This window comes from Calidris pugnax, unplaced genomic scaffold (genome assembly GCF_001431845.1).
Source record: "Calidris pugnax isolate Ruff unplaced genomic scaffold, ASM143184v1 scaffold14, whole genome shotgun sequence".
Taxonomy (NCBI): Eukaryota; Metazoa; Chordata; class Aves; order Charadriiformes; family Scolopacidae; genus Calidris; species Calidris pugnax.
The window spans coordinates 5251609-5273284 of NW_015090793.1; the positions used below are offsets into that span (position 1 = coordinate 5251609).

Sequence of the window (21676 nt, forward strand, 5' to 3'; positions counted from 1 at the left end):
CTTCATTTTCTTTTCTGAAGGCCCACAACAAGGTGGGAACACAGTGACTTTTGGAAAAACTACAATTTCAAGCCCCAGAACACAATGAGACCTAGGTAACAGCACCACAAGCCTCTCTGCAGTTTTTTTGTTGTTGTTGTTTTTTGTTGGGTTTTTTTTTTTAATAAGGCTTCACAGTACTGTTATGTAGGACCCCATCTCTGATGAGAATGAAAAGGGTAGCGTGGTCTCCAGCACCCATCCAACCCTTCATTTCTTACCCAAGACTACCAAATAAAGAGGTTATATTGGTTACTCCACATCAAATGAATTGAGATCACCAGCTCATTTCTTAAAGACCCAGGAAGAATTGCTTTAGTTTAAAATAAGAAGGAAAGTAATGAATATGAAGTTAAGCCCAAGAACCCAAAGACAGAAGAGACTCTCCTTTCAGGAGTTCCTTTATGACTCATTTAAAGAAATCTCCTGTCTTATCTGCCTTCTGGTGCACATGTCCATGCTATGGATTTGACATGTGACCCATCAGCATCTCAAGACAGCATTTTACCCTTTGATATCTAGATTATTAACAAATATAACGTTTGTCAACTTTGTATCACAGAAATTGCTAGCTCATATCTATTAATCTCTTTGTTATTAGAAGATAATTTCAATCAGAATTTGTAATCCAGGAATGAAAGAACGGTTTTTAAATAATGAAGAAAATCAAAGCTTAAAACCAGTTTGCGTAACTAGGTCTAGAATTTATTACTCCTGAGAGAACAAAGATACAAAATACATGTGAAAACTACACAAAGATTTCTACAAAGTAAAAAGTAGAAAGTGGGAAAAGGGAAAGCTACAGTTCAGTGGTTACACAGAAATGTATGGCATGCATTAAAATACTGTAAATTCATGAAGTTTTTTTTTAAGTGCAAATGGTTTTTTTAACAGTTCTCACTGAAAAATATGCAAATTGATACCTAGGTTGTACACTTGTCATATTATCAGAAAGACACCAACACAAATCTATGCATATACACATCAATATGTCTGAAGTACATTTTGTGGTTTTGTTATTTGTAGGCACTGGTTACAAGTCTGTTCAATACTCAGCTTCAGAAATTAAGCGGTAGCGCTTATAGAACATTTCTCAAACACTACTAATAAAGGAACCTGGTTTTAAAATACCAAGAGGATGAAATAATCTGCATTGCCATTTATAAGCATCCAACAACCAAAGAAGTATTTACAAATCATCAACCATACAGATAAAGAACAGTATCAAATACTCTGTGTAAAAAGATAAATAATTAAAATGTATATTCCCACATCACAAAGAAATGTGATCATACAAATTATGGCACCATATGTTTGTGAAACATCAAAAATAAATGTAGCACATAGATACCTCTTCTTATATTTTACATTAAAATGTACAGTACAATGACTGTAAAACGTCAATGTCACGACACCCATTGTCTTCAAACCCTTGTTTCTGGTAATAGCAATTATTATGAGAGTCCATGTTTATAAAGAAATTCCATACTTCAGCCTCGGGCTAATATTGCTCTGTGATATTGCTAGACCATGAAACTTACATCCTAAAAAATGTTAAATGTTTTCTTTAAAACTATTTAATAGAAAGAGTTATTTCACATGTGATTATACTGGGGCAAAGTGTGATAAATGGAAGCTATTTTTCTGTGTAGCAAAGTATGGGTTAAAAAAAAAACTGTAACATTTTTAGTCACAAAAATACCAATTTATTAGCAAAATATTTTTGAAATTAAGGTTTATCCATTTCAAATTTTAATCATAAACCGTACTGCACTTTTCTACACATAATTAGGGTTCCTGCTAAAGCACTTAAAACTTCCAAACCCTAATCATGTATCTCATTATGATAAATGGATCAGAAAATCTGGAACGCAAAAGCGTTATGCAGCTCCAAATGCTGATATCCTGTTTTGTACTCCTAGGGTAAAGAATGAGATAATTATAGCATATGGATGTATTTTAAAGGTTCATCTGCATGTGTCCATTTTTGGCCACACGCCCAATCCAAACAAAAGTACATTGTTAAAGGCAACCAGAAATATTACAGTTAGTACAGACTAAGGCAATGAAAATCTATTTTTTTTTTTGTAAAAAAAATTAAGGTGCGGAGAGAATTTTTTCTTGTTTTAATGGGTGCCAAATAATGATTAACAGTGCCAAGGAAAGTAGTTGTACATGAAAGGAAAGACTATTAAAATCTAGAAATACCTGAATTGGATCTTTGATATCCAGATTTTTCCTGATTACCTGCAAAAGGAGTTGGGGGTGGATAGTTGGCTTCTGTGAGTTTACTGATGTCTGACGGTGGTGTTGGTGGTGGCGGTGGTAGCAAAGTGCTGTTAGGGCTACTAATATCTCCTTCAGCCACAAGAGTCAAGTCTGCCACGTTCTCATCATCTACCATCTGTATGCCTTCTGCTTGTAATTCTCTTGACTGCCTTTTCCATATAGTTGCATTGTTTTCCTGTGCATGCGGAATCGGAGACAATGCAGAATTAAATGGAACACTGAAAGTCTTCTGACTGTGGAGAGCTGTCAAAGCAGATTTATGTTTATTTTCCGCGTAACCCATTTTCTTAACTGAACTTTCATTAAAGTTTTGTACGGACTCCTGTTTTCCACTTGGTGATGTACATCCATCCTTGCCATCATTTTTTGAAACTCGCTTGTTGAGGCCTTTAGGGCCTGCAGGAGTAGATGAGGATGGTTCTGGTCCAGTGGGTGGTAAACGAAGAAAGTCAGGAAGTATAAGGTCTTCTTTCCTTAGCAGTCCACGTTGGTCATCTGCTCTGTTACTTTGAGCTTTGGATATGAGTTCAAAAAATTCTATTGGGGAAAAACCCAAAATTGACAAGTTTTTGTCAGAAAGTGCAATGTCATTAAAACGTAAATTTTCAGCACATTTATTTTCCATGAAGATCTTCAATTCTTTCAATGCTGCCTTGAAATAAGATCCCATGTTAATTAGGAACTTTTTCAATTGCAGCAGTGTTCGCTAGCATCACTATAATTAAAACCATCAGGATTGCTATTGTAAGAGTTTTGCAGTTTAGAACAGCTGCAATTCACTGAGCCTTGAACACATCTTCTATTTTATGCAGTTAATAAATCTGTACACACACGCAGGATTTTTTAATTCTTTATACAAAACAAGGCTCTGGTTTTACTGACAATGGGTGCAGGTTTTTATATTCTGGATGGGGTTTACCCATCTTAACTCAAAAATAGCCATGCCATTCGAAAGTTCAAAGTTTCAAAATGTTGCAAACTTCCTTGTTATATTTAATTTCTTTCAGTTTAATAATACTTTATCACAGTTTCAGTTCAACTCATAGTGCAGTTTTAATCCAGGATGTTATCATCACAGGGCATGATCAGATGATGATTTAAATAACCCCATTTTACTTTGCACTGCAATTGATCGGTAGCATATAGGTAGTAAACAGCCATCAAAGGAGCCATTACTAAAGCGATGGGGCAGCTTTTTTATAGAGTTTTAACACAATTAGAAGTGATTTTCTGATCATGTCCTTAATGATGTCCAATGGTTTAATATGTTTCTCTATATAAATAATACTCATAGTAAGTCACCACTGTTCTAGAAAGTCTCAAAACTTGGCAACAAGAAACTTATCAATCATAAGCCAAGAATTATACCACTCCTCAAAAGCGAAGCATCACAACAATAAACAACTCTTCGGTACAAAACATATAAATATAAAAATATTTAACTCTTAATATAGGGTCTCTGCATGTCCTAATTTTTCAAGAAAAGAGCATTGAGACTACGGAATATTAAAGATGCTTAAAAAGACCATCTCCAACAGATGAATTAAAATCAATAGCTTCAACCCAGCTTATAAATATTGCTTGAAGCAAAAGCCATTACAAAATAAAGCACAAAATGTTAGTATTAGTTTTAACTTAGCATAATATGAGGTCATACACTTGCACTTCTATGACCTTGTTCCTAGTCCTCTACTCATATTTGGCAGGCTTTGCAATGCATTTGTAAAAATGCCATTTTAACATGCTTTGTCAAATGCCATAAAATCTGAATGTAGCCAAGATGGAAGCTTCAAAATGCTTCTTATTGCCAAAGTTTTGCAAAATGGCGGTATGCATATTAAAACATGCAACATTTCTGAAATATGTGCCATACAAAAATGTTCCTTTTTGAAATTTCAAACTTCATAGAACAGGTTTTGTGGTTTTTTTTTTCATTAAAAAACAGTCTACAACATTTGGTACTTATTTTCCAAACTTGGACAAATTTCACAAAATTCAAAATAAAATGTGAAAGCCTCGAATTCTGAAGTTTTCAAATTATGTTAATGTTTTACTCAGCCCTAGGAAGAAAAATGAAAATATTAAAATATGGAAAACAAGTTAACAAAATAATAAGCAACAGAAAATAATTTAAAATGCACTAATATTTTGTAATAACACTTATATTAACAAACATCTATTTTGCAATAAAAGTTTTAGTCATAGCACTTTTTTCCTTTCCTGGACATTTATTCACAGATGAACATTCATTTGCTGTATAACTGTGCATAACCAAGTTCTGGCTATTAAGTAACATCAGCAGTAAATTTTAATCTGTGGGTAAAAGATGCCCTCTGATTTTTAGCTGCTTGGGAAAATAGGAAGGAACATGCAGGGCCGACAAGATTGGTAATTGCTTCAGTTAATGCCCTAGGGCACAGGGTGGTATGTCAAGTTTTCTACTGCTACACAGGTTATATTCCTCTTTAACCCATGGACATCCTTCTATAAGAAAACAAATTCTCTCATGAGTTCTTTCCCAATGGCATCCCCCAAACTATTTAGATGGAATTGAAGGTAAAAACAGGACTCAGAATACACAAGATGACAAGCTTACTCCTACTTCTAATCACCTTTCCAGAGCAGTTACTGAACATAAACCAAGTTTTACTCTTGCACATCACAGCTACTTCAGAGTCAGCAGACTGTACCGCCCTGATTGTTACAGACTTTAGTGTAAAATTTTCAAAAATTCTTTCCTGAGTAAGTTAGGGTGTACACCACTGTGCAGAATGCCTTTCAGTGAGTTAAAAACTCTTATGTAAAGGTGAAAAAAAAGGCAAGGTTCTACATGGCTTGCAAAGGGTACCAAATGGGATATTCAACTGCAATTGAATAACTAATTCCTTTTTATTTTACCTGGAATTAGGTAGCTTTCACTTTTGAAAATCCACTAGGCACCTGCGCCTCTCTTTAGGTATTCTTAAAATTCTACCTTCAGCTTCAAAAACTATACAATTCAAACACAGTATCAAACAAAAATATAAGGATCATGACTATGATTTTCACAATGCAGTATTAAACACATGGTACCTTTTCCTACACAGATACAAAATCCTAATTTTTCTAAGACTACTTATGTTAATACATAAAGTTCACATACCCTCTGCTTCATCCAAATTTATTTTCTGACATTTTTTTTTCCCAATCTTTGCAATAGAGTCTTCTCTCTTTGACAGCCGGACATCCCTAGCATTTTTTCCATTTTCGCCTTTCATTTTGATAGAATTAGACTTTCCTAGAGTTCTTCCCTCTCCCTGCATTAGAAGGAAAGTTAAGGTACTACTTACATTTAGGTTATATCATTGTGTATATAATATGGTCTAAGTGAATAAAAAAGTTATTTTGAAAACACATTTCTCTAACACCACCACAACAAATGCTTTAATCTTGATTATTGTGAAAAACATTTGCTATAGTACTTCCCAAAAATGTACAAATAAACATAATATTCTTTACTCTGAAGAATTCATACTACAGAAAGGGCCTTTGAATTTCAGAGTAATTCAATAATTTTCAAATATAGACAAGCCAATGAGACACAAAACAACAAACACAACACAGTGAAAGAGCGATTTGATTCATCATGAAGACAAAGCTCTCACAAATAAATGCTGATGACAGTGGAAAAAGGTAAAATGAATTATAACTATACTCAATCTAGTTACATAAGTTGGCCGACTAAAAATTATAGATGAATGCAGTTTTTAGTATAGAATTCCAGAAGGAAACAAAAGATGATCTAAGGGACAAAAATCATTGCAGAAGACTTACAGTACATACTTGGCTTCTTGAAGTAGTTACAGTTGCAGTCGGTTTTACTGATGCACCTTTTGGTTTATCTGTAAACACTGAACATAAACATACCTTCTATAACTACAAATTTATAAGCCCCCAAAGAAGTAATCTTTAAGTGACAATGATGCATAAAACAGATTTTTTGCTTTAAAATGTCTCAGAGTGAGCACAGTTGATATCCCTGACACTTTTCAGTGAAAACTTACCAGAACCTCTCTCATCTTCAAATTTTTCTAATACAAGCAATACTTTTAAAAGTTTAAAGATGCTGAAGTTTCATTTCAGTTCTCCTAAATTTTCAGTTGATTCAGTCTAAATTTATTTTAAAATTTCTCAGCTAATAATTCAGTTTGTAATTCTCAAATTTAGAATTTAAACAAGAATCAAAATTCAGCAAAAAAGACCATTGAAAAGTCACACTGAACCTTTTCCAACCCATTTCATGAATCAATTGTTTTCTAGACATTGCCATATCATCCTTGTCTACTTTTAAGTAACTAAATGGCTCCTTCAAATTACATCTGCCTCAACAAATATACTATGCAAAGACCAAGCTGCAAACACAGAATCATGGCCCTTTTTAACTGCTGTGTTGCCACAGAATCACTCTACTGCCAGAATAATTCCCTATGATTTAAGCTTTTATAGCAGCTGGCAGCACATAGGATTACAGTTTTATTTGTAATCCTTAAACTAATTATCTGTGAGAGTATTTAGATTGATATCTTTTTTCAAAACAACAATTGGTTCCGTTTCCTAGAAAAATGACAAATCTGATTCTGCTCAATAAATACCTCCATCTTTATTCTTCTAGTTCTTCCTCAAAGAAGATCTCTGCTCTAAGTCAATTTAATTTAACCGCATCAAATTTTAATTTTAAAACTAAGTGTTCTCTATCTACAAAAAGGTCTCCTAACGAAACCAAACCTTTACTCTCAAGGCTGCTGATATTAATGCAGTGTGTTAATTGTGACAAAAGATTTTCAGCTGTTCATTTGATTAACTTCTGCTCTTCATAATATTTTGTCCAAGGAAATCACAAATTGTATCTTTTTTTAGTACTATCTCCAGAAATGACCACTTAAAACTGGAGATGTAAGCTCTGCACATTAAAAGAGGGGGGTTATCATAACAGTAGATACAGCTGCTGCATAAACTGCATCTCTTTGACTCCTATAGAATGTTTCTTTTGACTTCATTGCCAAATTTCACAGAAGTTATTTGGCATTTTATTCTCGTTATTATTATTGGTTACTATGTCCCTAAATGTGTGTGTGGATCTATGGCTGAGCTAAGTAAAATATTCAAGTACTACCAGTGCAAAATTTCTTACAGCAACCGTAAAGTACTTGGTCACAACAGATGACCACAGATGTACTTCAATCTTTACAAACTGCACTCCTTTTTAGTTAAAAAGAATATATGCTACATCTAATCCCATTTACCTCACCTCCAGCTCAGCAGAAGAAACTGACCGAAGTCAGGGTTTATGAAACTAATAAAAGCTCTTACAGCAACTTACCTCTGCCCTTTGTTGGCTCCTTTTCATCTAGAACAACTCGCTGACCATCCAGATTAGATATAGGGACACCAAGATCAAGTGGTTCCTGCTCACCATTCTAAAGTCGGATCACAGTTTGTATATAATAGAGAAAAAGCTGTTTTCAGAACAAATTTATGCAGTCTTGACATTTTTTGAAAGAAAATGAACAAAGTATTTTTACGTTTCAGTGTAGCCTCAATATATCTTTCTTCTACTATTTTAAAAATGTTTATTCCATTTGTGTAAAACTACCTTGATTACAATGAGTGGAACCCAGTTATGTGAGGAGAACAATATTTAGGGAAAAGAAGATACAAGGAGAAAAAAAATCACCCGGTTTGCAAGCATGCACAAATACTCTAGGACCATTAGAGTGTATGTTCAGCAAACCATATTTTTCACAGGAAGCTTGAGATTATTTTTATATTCTAAATTGGTTGTACCTGATTTAATGAAATTACAAAATTAACAAAATTATTTTTATACCAACATGTTTTCCAGTTATTTTAAAAACATGGACTGGTTCAGCCAAGACAGTATACATTCTAGAAATACCACAAAACTAACTTTCAATTCCTTGATATTCCACCATAATAGAATAGAGAAAATGCTAGTCAAGTGTTTAGTAGTAAAGAAGTTGAATTTGTTTGCTTCCACAGAAATTTTCTGTGAGGAGATCTGAGGTAACTTTCATGATTGATAGCCCAGGATAATGGAACAATAGCTTTACCTAAAGTCAATAAATATTCCCTGGCTAATAATGTGAAAAGTTGAGCTCTGGATGAAGCTAAATTCAGGCTTTACTATTTAGGATGTTAGATTTATTCTGAAGGAGAATATAAAACAGGTGCAGACAATAGTAACGACCTCAAAGCTTTAAAGTGTAATGGGTATGACTACTAAGCGTTTTCATCTCAACGTGCAGTTATAAATACAGATTTGTTATAAACACAGATTATAAGGATTTGAAAAATTTCAGGGTCTATCATATTATCTTCTCCAGACAAAAAATACTGCAGCCTGAATTACATCAAAAAATACTTACTAGTCTTGCCACAAGTTCATTTAGATTTAAACCATATTTTGCAACCACAGGCCTTAAGACCTCTGTTACTGGTTTGGTGGGTTTAGCTTTCAAACCAACTGATCGATTGATTGGAACAAGATCCAGCCTGAAACATATCAATTCCAACATTAAGTATTAAATATTCCAAAAACAAAATGTACAAAATATACAAAATCCAATCTACAGCAAAGTTACACTAGTTTACAGCTACTGACACTGAAACTTCACTAGCACAAATCTATCCTACCCTGAAGGTTTAAAGCACTTTAAATACAAGTAAAGCTTCTACCGTTTCACTGCCAGAGCTGAGTGAAAGCATGAGCCAACCTAATTGCACGGTGATCCTCAGACCAGTCAGACACATTCCATAGCACTTTCATCTTTACAGTGAGGTTGCTCTGACCTTCTGGTCCAGGAATGCTTCCACAGTGATTCCATGCCTTGCATGCAAGAAAAATGTTTCTTCCCACTTCCACAAGAGAGAGTCACAATGTCCTATTCAATTACTTGAGATGGGCTTGGACAGGAATTTTTATTTTTAAGCATAGGAACAAAATAGTGAGTGAAGAAAAATTTTAAAACCCAAACAACTATCCCATTTTTGTCTATCTTCCTTCACAGAACTGCGCCCAGTTTGCTGTTGGTTTGGTTTTTAAATACTCTTCATCTGTGCCCCAATTCCTCCCTAACAGCCACATTTGACTATAATGGAACTATAGTACGAAAACAAGGACAGGCTTCTTACTAACAAAACTATCAGAAGAATGTATATCATCTGAAGAAATGAAAACTATTAGTGGTTTTTTCAGTCATGATTGAATGCAAACCCCATATTTTATCTCACACAAGTTACTTAAATACAAGATGTTTAGTCTTACTGATTTTTCACCTCCACAAGAAACCTGAATAACTGAAATTTTGTCTTTCATATTTTCTCTGAATACAGCAGCTACCAAATAGAAATGATCAATTTTAATCATTAACTGGTAATTGACACCAAAGCAGCAGACATTCAGGTAATCAAGCATATCCACATAGTATTTGTCTTATGTGTGAAAAGATTCCAAATATTTGAGTATTTTTGCTTACACAGTATCTACCCACAGAAGGAAATAATGTAGAATGTTTCTACACTTTAATTAACACACAAGTAACATATGGTACTGCCTACTTAAAATTTCTTTTTTAATTTGGAAACTCAATAAACTCACACCTAATAAAAGACTGCTCAATCTCAATTTCAAAATTGAATATGCTAAACCACATTCATTAATCTGAAGTACCCATAAATAGAAACTAGCCCTACTTGCTAAAGAAAAGTTATATAAAGCCAAAATGAAGAAAGCCTGACACACACAAAAAATTATTCACTTCAAAAGCACAACTCAATAATGTAACACAAACATTCTACTTCGTGACTTTTTCCTGAAATAATTATTCCAGGAGTTTTCATAGCACTAGTTTTGATTGTTAGAATTTAGGAGCATTACTATATTTTCTGGCATTTTGGACAAAATAGAAACAGATTATTTTGAAAGAAATGTATAATATTTCATAATACTAAATACATATTGTACTGAATTATATTATACTCATATTAATAATGATACTGTAACATTGACTGAAAGATTCAGGGTTAGAAATCTATACTCAGACAAATTTATATACTCAAATGAATTTATATTTATACAATTTGTTTTACTGTAATCTGTCAGTTAGGCACATAATTACAGATGTAAGTAAATGGGAATAAACATATCCATTTAATCTTAAAGGCCTATTTTTTTATTGTAGCATTTAGGATTAGATTAGAAGACTTGCAGTTCAATTTCCACTTCATTCTCATGCTGCTTCAACCTATTAAACATGTCTCTGTGCCTGCAGATCTGTCCTTTATGCTTGTTCACAACTGCTTCAGCTTGAGCGGTTAGACATCATAATAATATTTAAGAGCACCTAAACTGCAACATTAGCATCAAAATCCCACTTGTATTCAAGACAGCAATCCAGAAAGCTTCCTCTAGCAGCATTTAAAACTCACTAGGTGCTGTTCTACTTAGTTTGAAATGTTCGTGTTAGGCCCACGTTTCTCCCAGTGATCCTCACCCTGGTTGCCCTCATCTGAATTACCTTTTAGAGATACCCCAACCTCACCATTACCTGTAGAGGAAGCACGCAGCAGCTGGCTCTAACTCTAAGGGATATCAGTGCCTAAGTGTAGGCAGGGTATCTAACTTAGGAGAATCCCCATGCTAAATGCCTATCTCTTGCCTAAGTGTTATTGCAATCCAAAGTAAAAATGGACTTTAACAGAAACTCAAACTGAGTTAACTGCAAGTCGTGGAAGTCAATCGTTTTCAGTTACAAAACATCAGGTCACCTTCCTTCTTCACTGAGGCTCTTTGCTAAGAGCCTAAAGTCTATTTCTTCTAATATGCCTGTAAAATGAACGGGAACCTTAGATCCCCTAATGCTGGATTCTGGATTACAATCTAAAATGTTGCATTGCATGGCTAACTCCATTTTTTACTGGATTCAGATGAATTCTTTTCTGCATTAACTACTCTTTTGCTGCATAGGTAACTGATAATACATTTCAGTGCGCTTACAAAAAGTAAAATGGAAAATGGGGTGGAAAATACCAAAGGAAGGTGGCATTTTTGAGTCTTACCGAAATAAAGTGCGTTTTTCCAAACGTAGGTCCCGCGACTCCAGGATGCTACTGTCTTGGTGCAATACAAGTGGCTACAGAGTACATGAAAGGAACAAAAGAACAGACCACAAATTAATCTTAAAACATACAAAAGAACAGCTGAGTGGTTAAAAAAATTTCAGATAATTCATAAAATTATTATTATAAATTGCATGCATTCTAGCCGATATTCATTTACAATATGCAACATGATTAAAGTGCATTTTTTATTAGCCAAAATTTTATTTTGGCTAGTTGTGAGACAATGGCCAAACTTATAACTCTCACTGGAGTCAGCAGGTATTCAGGAACTCAGTGTTTTAGAACAACCACAGGTTCTTCAGCTTAAATAAATCATTACATAGAGTGATGTGTTGGAAAATATGGCAAGTTAACAATCATTAATAGATTTAAAAGACCAGGCACAAATCTAGGCACATTCGTTGATTTTTGTTCTTCTAATCATCTAGATTTATCACAAGCATAAATTTAAGACAATAAATGTTTCACATCCACAGCTTCTCTTTGAAGATACTTCGGTTGGAATAAGAGCCATCACCCCCCACCAACGCAGACTTGGAAATTTTTCTCAATATTAAAACATATACCTTAATTCTAGCATGAATTATTCTCATTTCACCTTTGAACAACTAAATGTCTTTACGTTTCTTTGCTTTAATGAAGTACCATCTGCTACAACACATTTACTTTCTTTGTGGATACTGTCAGTTAAGTACAAGCCAACCATTCCCCTGGACAAGTACATGGACTAGACACCTAAATTAACTTATTATTATAAGGAAATCCTTGTCATAAGCTCTCTTCTGCTTTCTGTAATGTATATACCACAACCACAGTACTCCATCAGTTTAGTTTCACTAAAATTCTCCTTCAATTAACTAGCATTGCCAATGTAAAGCTATAGGCAGAACCAGGAGATACATCTTACTATTATCTGAACAGAATTCCTTATCAGTAAAACAAGTATGAAATCGCTTTAAATCGCACAGGAATATGCAATACCTTATCACCTCCAACTAAGAAAAGGTCCACTGCAGCTATGTTAATGCCATGTTTCTCACAGAGCCCAGATAGCACCTCTTTGATAGAGAATCCAGATTTAACAGCCATTTTGCTGGATGAACCATCCGGAAGGTTTACACAACAGTATTTGGGGGATTTCTCTTTATCTGGTACAAATGCAGGTAATCTTGAGCCTTCGGACTTGACAGAAGAAAGAAAGAAAAGTCAGTGCCCAATGGGAAAATCAGGAATATGCATAAACTTTTAGAGTCCACACAAATCAAACCAAGACAAGAAGCATACTTTCTATCCTGTTTATGGTTTAGAAATCCTTCCAAATAACACAAATATCTAATAAATGTAAATCCTGGAAAAAAAAAAGTTTAGATAAAGAAGCACTGCCAGAACTTAAACACATTTCAAAGACCAATTCAGTTTTAGACAGGAAGTGTGTAAAACAGGTTACAAGATTCTCAAACTATAGAGCAGAACTCCTACCCAAAAAAGTGTAAGAATTAAATAAGATCTTATTTAGCTTCCAAATTGTTAAATATCTGTAACTCAGTAATGACCTGCTGGTGTAAAAATTAACATTGGGGCATTATGAATCAACATTTAATTGAAGAACACCTTTAAACATCAGTTTCCTCAAACAGAATTTCCTCCTCTTTTAACATAATGTGAATGCTACACATACAAATACACCACAGAGAAATTAAAATTTTAAAATAATTCACGTAATGACCACCTGTTTTTTTATTAAAGGGAACAAAAAGTACAATATTATGGGTTAATGCCAAAGGGCACAGCTTTAACCTTTATTCTATGGTAACAGCAGAAGAGTAGCACTGCTATGAAATACCAAAAGTATCTTCACAAATTTAACAAAAAGCTCACTTTTAACTTAAAAAGACACTACAAAAATACTGTTTTCAACAGTCTTTTAGGGTACTCATTGTGCTTTTTCTCTTCTCTAACTTGCAGCTTCTCATCCAAATTACAGTAACTTTCTGACCTAATATCAGTTGGGAGTGGGAGAGAAAAGAGGGGTTGCTGCTTTGGGGAGGCTTAGCATCTCCAGTTTATTAAGACAAGACTTTTCTGCAAGAAATAAACATGACTGCCACGCTTGCTTCCCTGAGCAGTATTTGTAGCATAGGTAAAATTACACAGTTGCTAGAATCTAGTCTATTAGAGGGTACAAAAAAAACTTTTAATAATCTCCTTTTTTATATTCTTCCTCCATATCAACGTAGTAAAAAATAAATTTAAAGTATTACATTTATGTTCTATTATTAATACTGTTTTAATTTTGCATTTCATTCTACCTTCACAGCAAAGGTAGAACTTGATGGTTAGAACTCACAGCATGCTTCAGTGATTATTTTCCTACATACTATAACAAAATCACAGCACTTGCAATGAAATTCCCTGCCCCTCTTTACTCAGATTTTAGGAGCAGAGTTAAATCATAATGACAAGACAAACTTGCAACTTTAAAAGAAACAGAGAGGAAAGAAGCACAACAGCCACTGGTGCCACAGGGATCAAACTAACACAACTTGCATACAGCCCAAGCGGACGGAAAGCTTTAACCTGTGGTTGTTCAGAACAGATCTCAAAGCACTGGTAGGTGGAAAAAGCTGTTTATAAAGAACTACAGTAGCTCCTTTCGAAAGACAAATTTTTATTCTTGAAGTTTACTGGTGCCTGAAGTTAAGACAGGCACCAGTAGACAGATGCAAAGGACATCTTTCTGTTACAAGGACAAAATAACAAGAAATATATAAACACAACCTCTGTTACATTTCTGGTATTCTAAAATTGCTTAATACTACACCTTGGCTTATAAATGTATCAGTTAAAGACCCTTTCTCAAAATACTACTTCAAATAAATTGCTTCACACTACTTCAAAAATTAGTAAATCACTGTTTTCACCACTTCCCCACTCCATTATTAAGAGTCGTCCATTACCAAGTCAAGACTGGCAGTTGATGACATGGAGCCTTGTGATTCCCGTCTGTATGATAACCCATTGGACTGAATAGAATCTGTTTGTGGAAAGAATCAGCAATCAGTAAAAGGGCTTCTTTTTATTATTTATTATAATAGAGAAAACTACTTCAAATATTAGCTCCTCTGATCAGAAAAATAACTCTTTCATTACAGAAAAAACTACCAAATCTTCATAGTGTGCACTGAAGCATGGAAATCAAAACAATACTTGCTCAACTGTTTCTTGGCTATGTAGCTCTTCAATAACCACACTTGATTTTGTATTTAAAAAAAAAAAATCTCAAAATTTCTTTTAAAATTTTAAAATAATTTATCTCTATAGTTATTTTGAAGGAAGATAAATATTTTTTAAAGTGCAAATATGGTGGTAGAAAACTGAAATCTAAGACAATTTCTAGTCGCTTTTAGTCAGCTCCCGGACAATCGGACCAGGACCTAACAAAGTTTAAGTCTATATTCTTAGCAAATGCTTCTTATGTCTTTTCATATGTGAGTACAACGAGAACACTAATACTCTAGATATGATCAAAGACATTTTGTGGGTCTGTGCCTTTACTAGAAAATAGAAAAGAAGAAACCACAGTAACAATATGGTCCAAATTTGGTGCTTTGGTGGAATTTTTCTATTATTTTTCACTCAATGGAATGAGTTAATGCAACTTCTATCCCTTTTTCTAGAGGCCATGCACAGGTGCTTTCATGGAGTACTCTTCCCTAAACTCTCAAAAGCAGTGAAGTAACAAAACAGCAGACTACAATGGCTTTTACAACTCTGACTCTTCTTTTTTAGTCAGGAACGGTGGAAACAGCTAATGAGTGTGTTCAAAAGTGAACAAACGTGTAGTACTAGTAAAAGAAAGAAAGGTAGAATAATGCAGATGGAGAAATTTTTAAATAGCTGTAACTATAGCACTATTTGCATGTACAGCTCCTGAACATCTCTGTGAAGACTTGAAATTATCTTACTATAAAAATAGTAGCTCTCTGCTTGAAAAAGCAATTACCAGCACACAGAAATGGAGAGCCTACCGGAAAGCAGAAAACAGGCTCTGGAAATCAATAAAAACAAATTTAAATATTTTCATACTTTTAACTGTTTACTTGTACATCTGCTTCCACAGAACTTTCAGTGATACTAGACACACTACAGCCTTCTGACTCAACAGTTTCTGTTCCTGTCACACCCAAGGATGCATTAGATGCAAACTAAACATGATGAGATTAGTCACATCTATTGTTGAAACAACTCTGAAACAAAGTGGAAAGAAAATACTCACCATTTGGATAATCACCATTTTCCTTTCTCTTCTGTGATTTTCCCAAACTCTTACTTCTTGACCACGAGAAAAACGTTCCCCTTTTTTTCTTCTCAGTGTCCTCCTCTCCTGACTCTTCATTTAAAGATCTTCCTGACTTTGATTTACCACTTAACTATCATAAAACACAATTAAATCATGCGTTGGATCACAGTTGTAAGAATATTATCTAAACTAAACCTTCCCACACTTCTTCCCAAAACCAGGGTGTGATGGTCAGGTTAGCTGTTGTATTTACCCCACTCACAAGTGTATATGCCAGCATCCCTCTCAATAGCAATCAAAAAAAGAAAAACCAACCCAGTGGAAACAGGAAGAAATATACAGATGGAAATATGTTACTTGGTAGGGAGTACAAAACAGCAGTTGGAAATAAGCCGCGGAAAGCTTCTGCAAATATGAAAGAACTCTCCACAGCTCACCAGTAACACCTAAGTTTATGTGAAGAGGTCATTTGCCTTGCTTTTAAAACACAGATTTTCACTTCAGTATTTCAGATATTTTTCCTAGGGTAGGCTTGAACATGAACTGCATTTAAAAACAATGACAAAGCATTGTTCAACACTTAAAAGTATAATTAAAGTATTTATTAGTTCTGAAGAACACAAACATCAGGAATGTTTGATATGAAACTAAACTTGCTTTTAGCAGCCTAGTATTCCTTCTTAGATTATTAGAGTATTCCTTAAAATGCTACTTTTGAAAAGGTTCCTAGTCATAAAAACGCACAATAGCAGATGGGCTAATGTGTAGTGATTGACATGAAAAATCCAAAGTTATAATTTACCCATACAGTTATGTAACACTACGGTGGTATTATCTACATAAGAAAAAATAAACTCTAAATAATATTAGGAGATCAGTAAGACTGCTGGCCTGATTTTTAAGAACTGTATCTCTTTTACCCAGAATTATCTTAGTTCAGCAGGGGCTAAGAAATTTAGAAACTATCCTCTGCAAAGGTGAGTTAGATTAGGTTAAATCTTCTCCAGTAACTTCCGATAAAATGTCTGCTCTCAGCAAAGGTTAAGATAACACAACTTAATTCCAAGATTCAATCAAAATAAGCTTCTGAACTGATGCATTAAAACAATACTAATTTTTTATTTGTACACATATATTTAAATAATAAGATTTAAAATTATATTCAGGAAGTCAATAGCTAGAAATATGATTCAAAGGTACAGATTTAAAAAAAAAATAAGAATTTTCCTGAGAACATAAAGATTTTGTAATTATATTTACCGGCACCACTAAACAAAGATTCTAATTGTTTTCTACATTTTATCTTTGATCTTCTAAAGAAAAACATAATTTAAGAACATAGTTTCCAAATAACAACAATACAAAGGTAACCTTTTTCGGTGTTGAGATATTGGACTTCTCTGAACTGATACTGTGTTTAGAAGTGGGGCTACTGGGAACGCGCTGAGGATCAGGAAGAGGTCGACCTTCTACTTCAGCTAAGATGCATTCTTGGTAAAGGGGGGATTTGAGAAAGCGAGTATAGCTATCAAACTTCATCAAGTTAAATATCTGAAATTAAAATGAAATGGATAATGGTTACATAAGCTTAAGGAACACATCAAGAAAATGAAGCGATCTCACAACAGCCAACCCCCACAAAATTTAGGACATTAACCTGTAAACAGCAGTAGTCATGACTTTGTTTAGACCCAGTTAAATACACTGCACTTAGAAGTGAAACATGATTTTATCTATTCCCTTAGCACAGGTTCAGACAGATGCTATGATCTGTGCAAAGTGCACGAGGAGCTGAGATGCTCTAGAATCTTGACACCACCGTCCTCACAGCCATCTTTTACGGCATTTATGCCTATGTACATTCAATGTGAAGCGCATAGCAAGCCAACCATTTTAAATATTATAGCATTGATGTAATAATCTTTAAATACGTGACAGGATTAGATTGTACACGTGTTTTTTAAAGTAGCTGTAAACAAGAAAAAAGTTTATGGTCTAAAACTCAGGAATATGATACAATCGCAATATGCTATAGTATGCAGCAATACAAGATACACAAGGTTAATTACTGTCACAGGAAGAGGCAAAGAATCCTTTACAGAATTATGTAATGTTCATGTGCCCAATCATAAGGAAAAAAAAAAGATCAGTATCTTTGGAAGATGCAATTATCAAGGTGCTGTAACATCAAGACCTTGAAAAAGAACAGTTTACATAAAATGGCTGCTCTGGGCAAGACCAACATTTACCTTTAAACACCCAGGAAGGAAGCAGCTCTGTACTAGGCCTGAAGCAAATGTCTGAGGCTAATTTAGCCAAAGGTAAATTTGTGAAAGTAAAGGAACAGACATTCTTCCTTAAATGCTAAACACAATGCTTGACTTTCTTGTTCTACTTTTGCAAACCTATAGTTTTAAGTGAATTCTTATTTTCACCTCTATATCTTCTGCAGTGATTCACTTGATCTGAAAAAATAGTATGAACACCACCCTCTTTGGACATGACAAGTGAAGAACATTATGCACCACCCAACTGGTTATGGCATTCCCAAGAGTCTACAGAGAAGTCCATCACCAAGCCACAGTAGCCCAGTTACAGATGGAAATAATTTTTCAGGTTGTGCAGAGAAACCCTTCTCGGCAAGCATTATCCCAAAGCTTTTCTGGCAAACAGCAAGACAACACTCAGAGAGCTTGATCCTGCAGCATCACAGAGATCTAATTCAAACTGAATGCTGGCTGCCATATTCTTGCCTTCCTCCCGTGTCTTCCCATTTCCACTTAGGTGCTACTTGGCTTGTTTGTTGGGCCTTCTAACGTACTGTTTTCCATATGGTAAACTATGGAAAAAATACTTTGTAGTGTTACTTTTGCCAGCTTAACCGGCTGAAACGGCTCAGCACAAAGCCTGATGTGCCCTTCATGCAGTGTCAGAGAGACAAGCCAGGGTCAAAGATTTCCCACTTGAAAAACCGCTCACAAAGGGGAGTCTTCTCTCTCATGCTATGAAAAATAAAATCCTTCTCTGACCACAGGTACACAAAATTCAAAAAGACAACCAGTTTCAGAGCACACGTGGTCTTCAGGCCAAGGCTCACCAAATTGTTGAGCTCAAAGAGTAATACTGTGGTATATTGCCAAAACAGCATACAATACAGAAGAGCTCAAGACGACAAGAATTCAAATACAAGAAATCAAAATGCCTCAATCCCAAGGACTCAGAGATACACTGATGCTGCAAGGTTATTGGGGAAAAATGTGAAGTACCGTCTGCAAACACCAACACAGATGCAAAAACCACGCTAACTGATAAATACAAAATACTTCACCTGCCCTTGAGGTTTTTAAGCAAATGAAACTTGCAGAAGTTACACTCCTTAACAAATCATAATATTTTAAGCTAAATGCCATTTGTGCCCGCAAAATATAGGACATGATTCTCCAGTACAGCTAATACTAATATTCTAAATTTAATACTGTTTCAGGATGAAAAACTAAGCTTTTCAGAGTTGCCTCCTGTCACAGAATCTAGCACCAAAAGAAGATAAATTTGCTATTCCATGCTAGGTATGAAGAATAAAGGAAAATATTGCAGAGAATTAAGAGACACAAGGAGAGTTAATACAGCAAAAACATTCCAACCTTCTAACTTTGCTGGACAGAGTGATGACAGCTTAACTAATTCACCTTGAGCTGATCATCATCTCTATGTTGCGAGCCCACACTACATCCCCAATTTCCTATATTTAGCTTTATTATCATATTAATTTACACATTGTAATGACTTCTGCTTATTTGGAAAAATCTAGCTGATGCTATTTCTTGTTCTTACAGATGAGAAAGAGAAATATAGCTTATAAAAGCATAATTTGAACTTTACACATAAACAAGGACAGAAAAACTTACATCCATTTACACAACTCTACATGAAGTAAACTTTCTTTTATTCTTATTTTTGTATCTTCAAGAGATCCATGCTGTCCTGCACCTGTAACACTCAAAACGCTCGTTCTTATTCTATTCTAAGAAACAGAGAAATCCTAACTAGGTATTTTGGCTGCATCCACGCTGTTGTATTAAAGCACCTCTAACAACTTGCTGATTTGTCAGGCTATGGACAGAAAGGAGCTTCCAGCAGCATTCCCAACAGGCAGCGCTTGAGAGGTAACGGCCTCAGCAGTGCTTTCCAAGGCACTTTCCCACACACGCTTGTGCAACTCCACCACAGCCTTACAGCAACGCTCCCAATTCCCCACCATCACCTAACACCCTACAGCCAGCACAGACCAGCGCTCTTACACTCCATGCTCAACCCTGAAACATAGAAACCTCTTGTGAAAGACCACAAATGCAAAGCCTTTGCACTGTTAAGATGGTGTCACCACCATCAGCTGAACTTTGGAAGTCTGTGAGTGTACTAACTACATACACCCAGAATTCTGTGTTTCTGAGGTCACGCCACCCATCAGGACCACAAACTGACCCAGTGCAGAACCATCACTTAGTGAAACCAAGGTATTAAAGGCCATCAAAGCAGCTGATGACCCAGCACCAACTCAGCCAGGCAACAAACACAGCATGAGTACCTCAGCTGGCACACCTAGCTTCAAGGCCGCTTTGGCAGAAGTAACTCTCATCCTGCTTCACCTAATTTTTCAGTGAGAGGAACGGACCTGACTGAGGGGGAGAACTACAGAGGCACTGATAATTTGAGAAATGCAAGTGAGACCCTGACAGACCACATGGCTGGGGTTAGACCCACAACACCATTTCACATCAGCATTTTCACCCACCTTCTGAGCCCCCCAATCTAAGAACACAGTGTTTTCAAAGGAGGAAGAAAATCTGCATCAGCCCAGCCACCAGACTCATAAGGGCACCATCTGCTCCACCAAACAAGTGGGAGAGGATGAAGAGGAATTCAAGCATGGACTCCATAAAACCAAGATGAGGAATACATGGAAAAAAACCTCTGGAAAGATCATGGCTGGTAACTCCCACAGAAATCTCGGGCCTTGGTAGGTGCATGGGTGGTAGCTGTAATGCTAGAAGATACCAGACTAGCAGTTAACCCTACCTTTCTATCTCCACTTTGCAGATGGAGTAAAATACTGGGCCCACCTGCTCTTATGCTCCAAAAGTATGCAATCTGAGATTGCACTAAAATTGTGACCTTCTGCATTTATGCAGTTAAAGCTATATCCTTGATTTTTAAATAACATGATCTCAAAATTATTTCTACTAATAAAATATTAGGGTAGGAGTTACCCTTACTTCGGAGAAAAAAGAAGAAACTTAAATTCTACAGAAAATGTGAAATGTATCCTGTTGTTACATAACTGTTCTGTTCTGAACATTAAAAATTATTTAAAATGCATCCACTTCAGAGGTCTTCAGACACCAACAGTTTTAAAAAGCTTTGTTTGACAGTTCTATTAAAGCACAAGGGAAGGAGTCCTTCAGTACAACAGACATATTTTACAAACCACTTTAACCAAAATTAGATGTTATTTGTGTACACAATTGTCCACTACAGAAAAGAATAAGCAACCATATGCAAACACCATATGCAATGTTGTTGCACCACATGGCATTGTTTACTTGCACTAAACCTTCATTTCAATAATATTATTTTTCAGATTATTTTTTAGTTAATGCTGATTTTCCACACATATGCAAACGTACAGAAAAAGTCAAGCTGCATTTCATTATACAGTGTCTACTTATTCTGCTAATAGAATCTATATGAACTTGTCTTCTCTCTTTTTATGCATAGTAAAATGTACAGCATTTGCAACTACTTTTATAGATTATTAAAACATTCAGAGGAAAAGATAACAGACATAAATGTACAACAGTAATGTTTTCT

At 35.1% G+C, this 21676-nt stretch overlaps 1 protein-coding gene across 9 annotated transcripts in view; it reads right to left on the reverse strand.

The window, feature by feature from the left end:
- Window positions 1–21676, reverse strand: part of RGS12 (regulator of G-protein signaling 12) — an 89986-nt gene that overhangs the window by 10208 nt on the left and 58102 nt on the right. For 4 of the 9 annotated variants that reach the window (XM_014935967.1, XM_014935975.1, XM_014935974.1 and 1 more), the window contains 10 exons: window positions 17180–17359; window positions 15785–15938; window positions 14466–14542; window positions 12490–12690; window positions 11446–11519; window positions 8754–8880; window positions 7688–7784; window positions 6142–6218; window positions 5471–5624; window positions 723–2865 (listed from right to left, as the gene is read on the reverse strand). In XM_014935967.1, the coding sequence (XP_014791453.1) occupies window positions 2231–2865; window positions 5471–5624; window positions 6142–6218; window positions 7688–7784; window positions 8754–8880; window positions 11446–11519; window positions 12490–12690; window positions 14466–14542; window positions 15785–15938; window positions 17180–17359 (1776 nt within the window). In that variant the 3' untranslated portion in view covers window positions 723–2230. Of the gene's footprint in view, window positions 1–722; window positions 4389–5470; window positions 5625–6141; window positions 6219–7687; window positions 7785–8753; window positions 8881–11445; window positions 11520–12489; window positions 12691–14465; window positions 14543–15784; window positions 15939–17179; window positions 17360–21676 lie in introns of those variants that run through there. The other 5 variants (XM_014935976.1, XM_014935968.1, XM_014935969.1 and 2 more) reach the window with 5 other exon arrangements.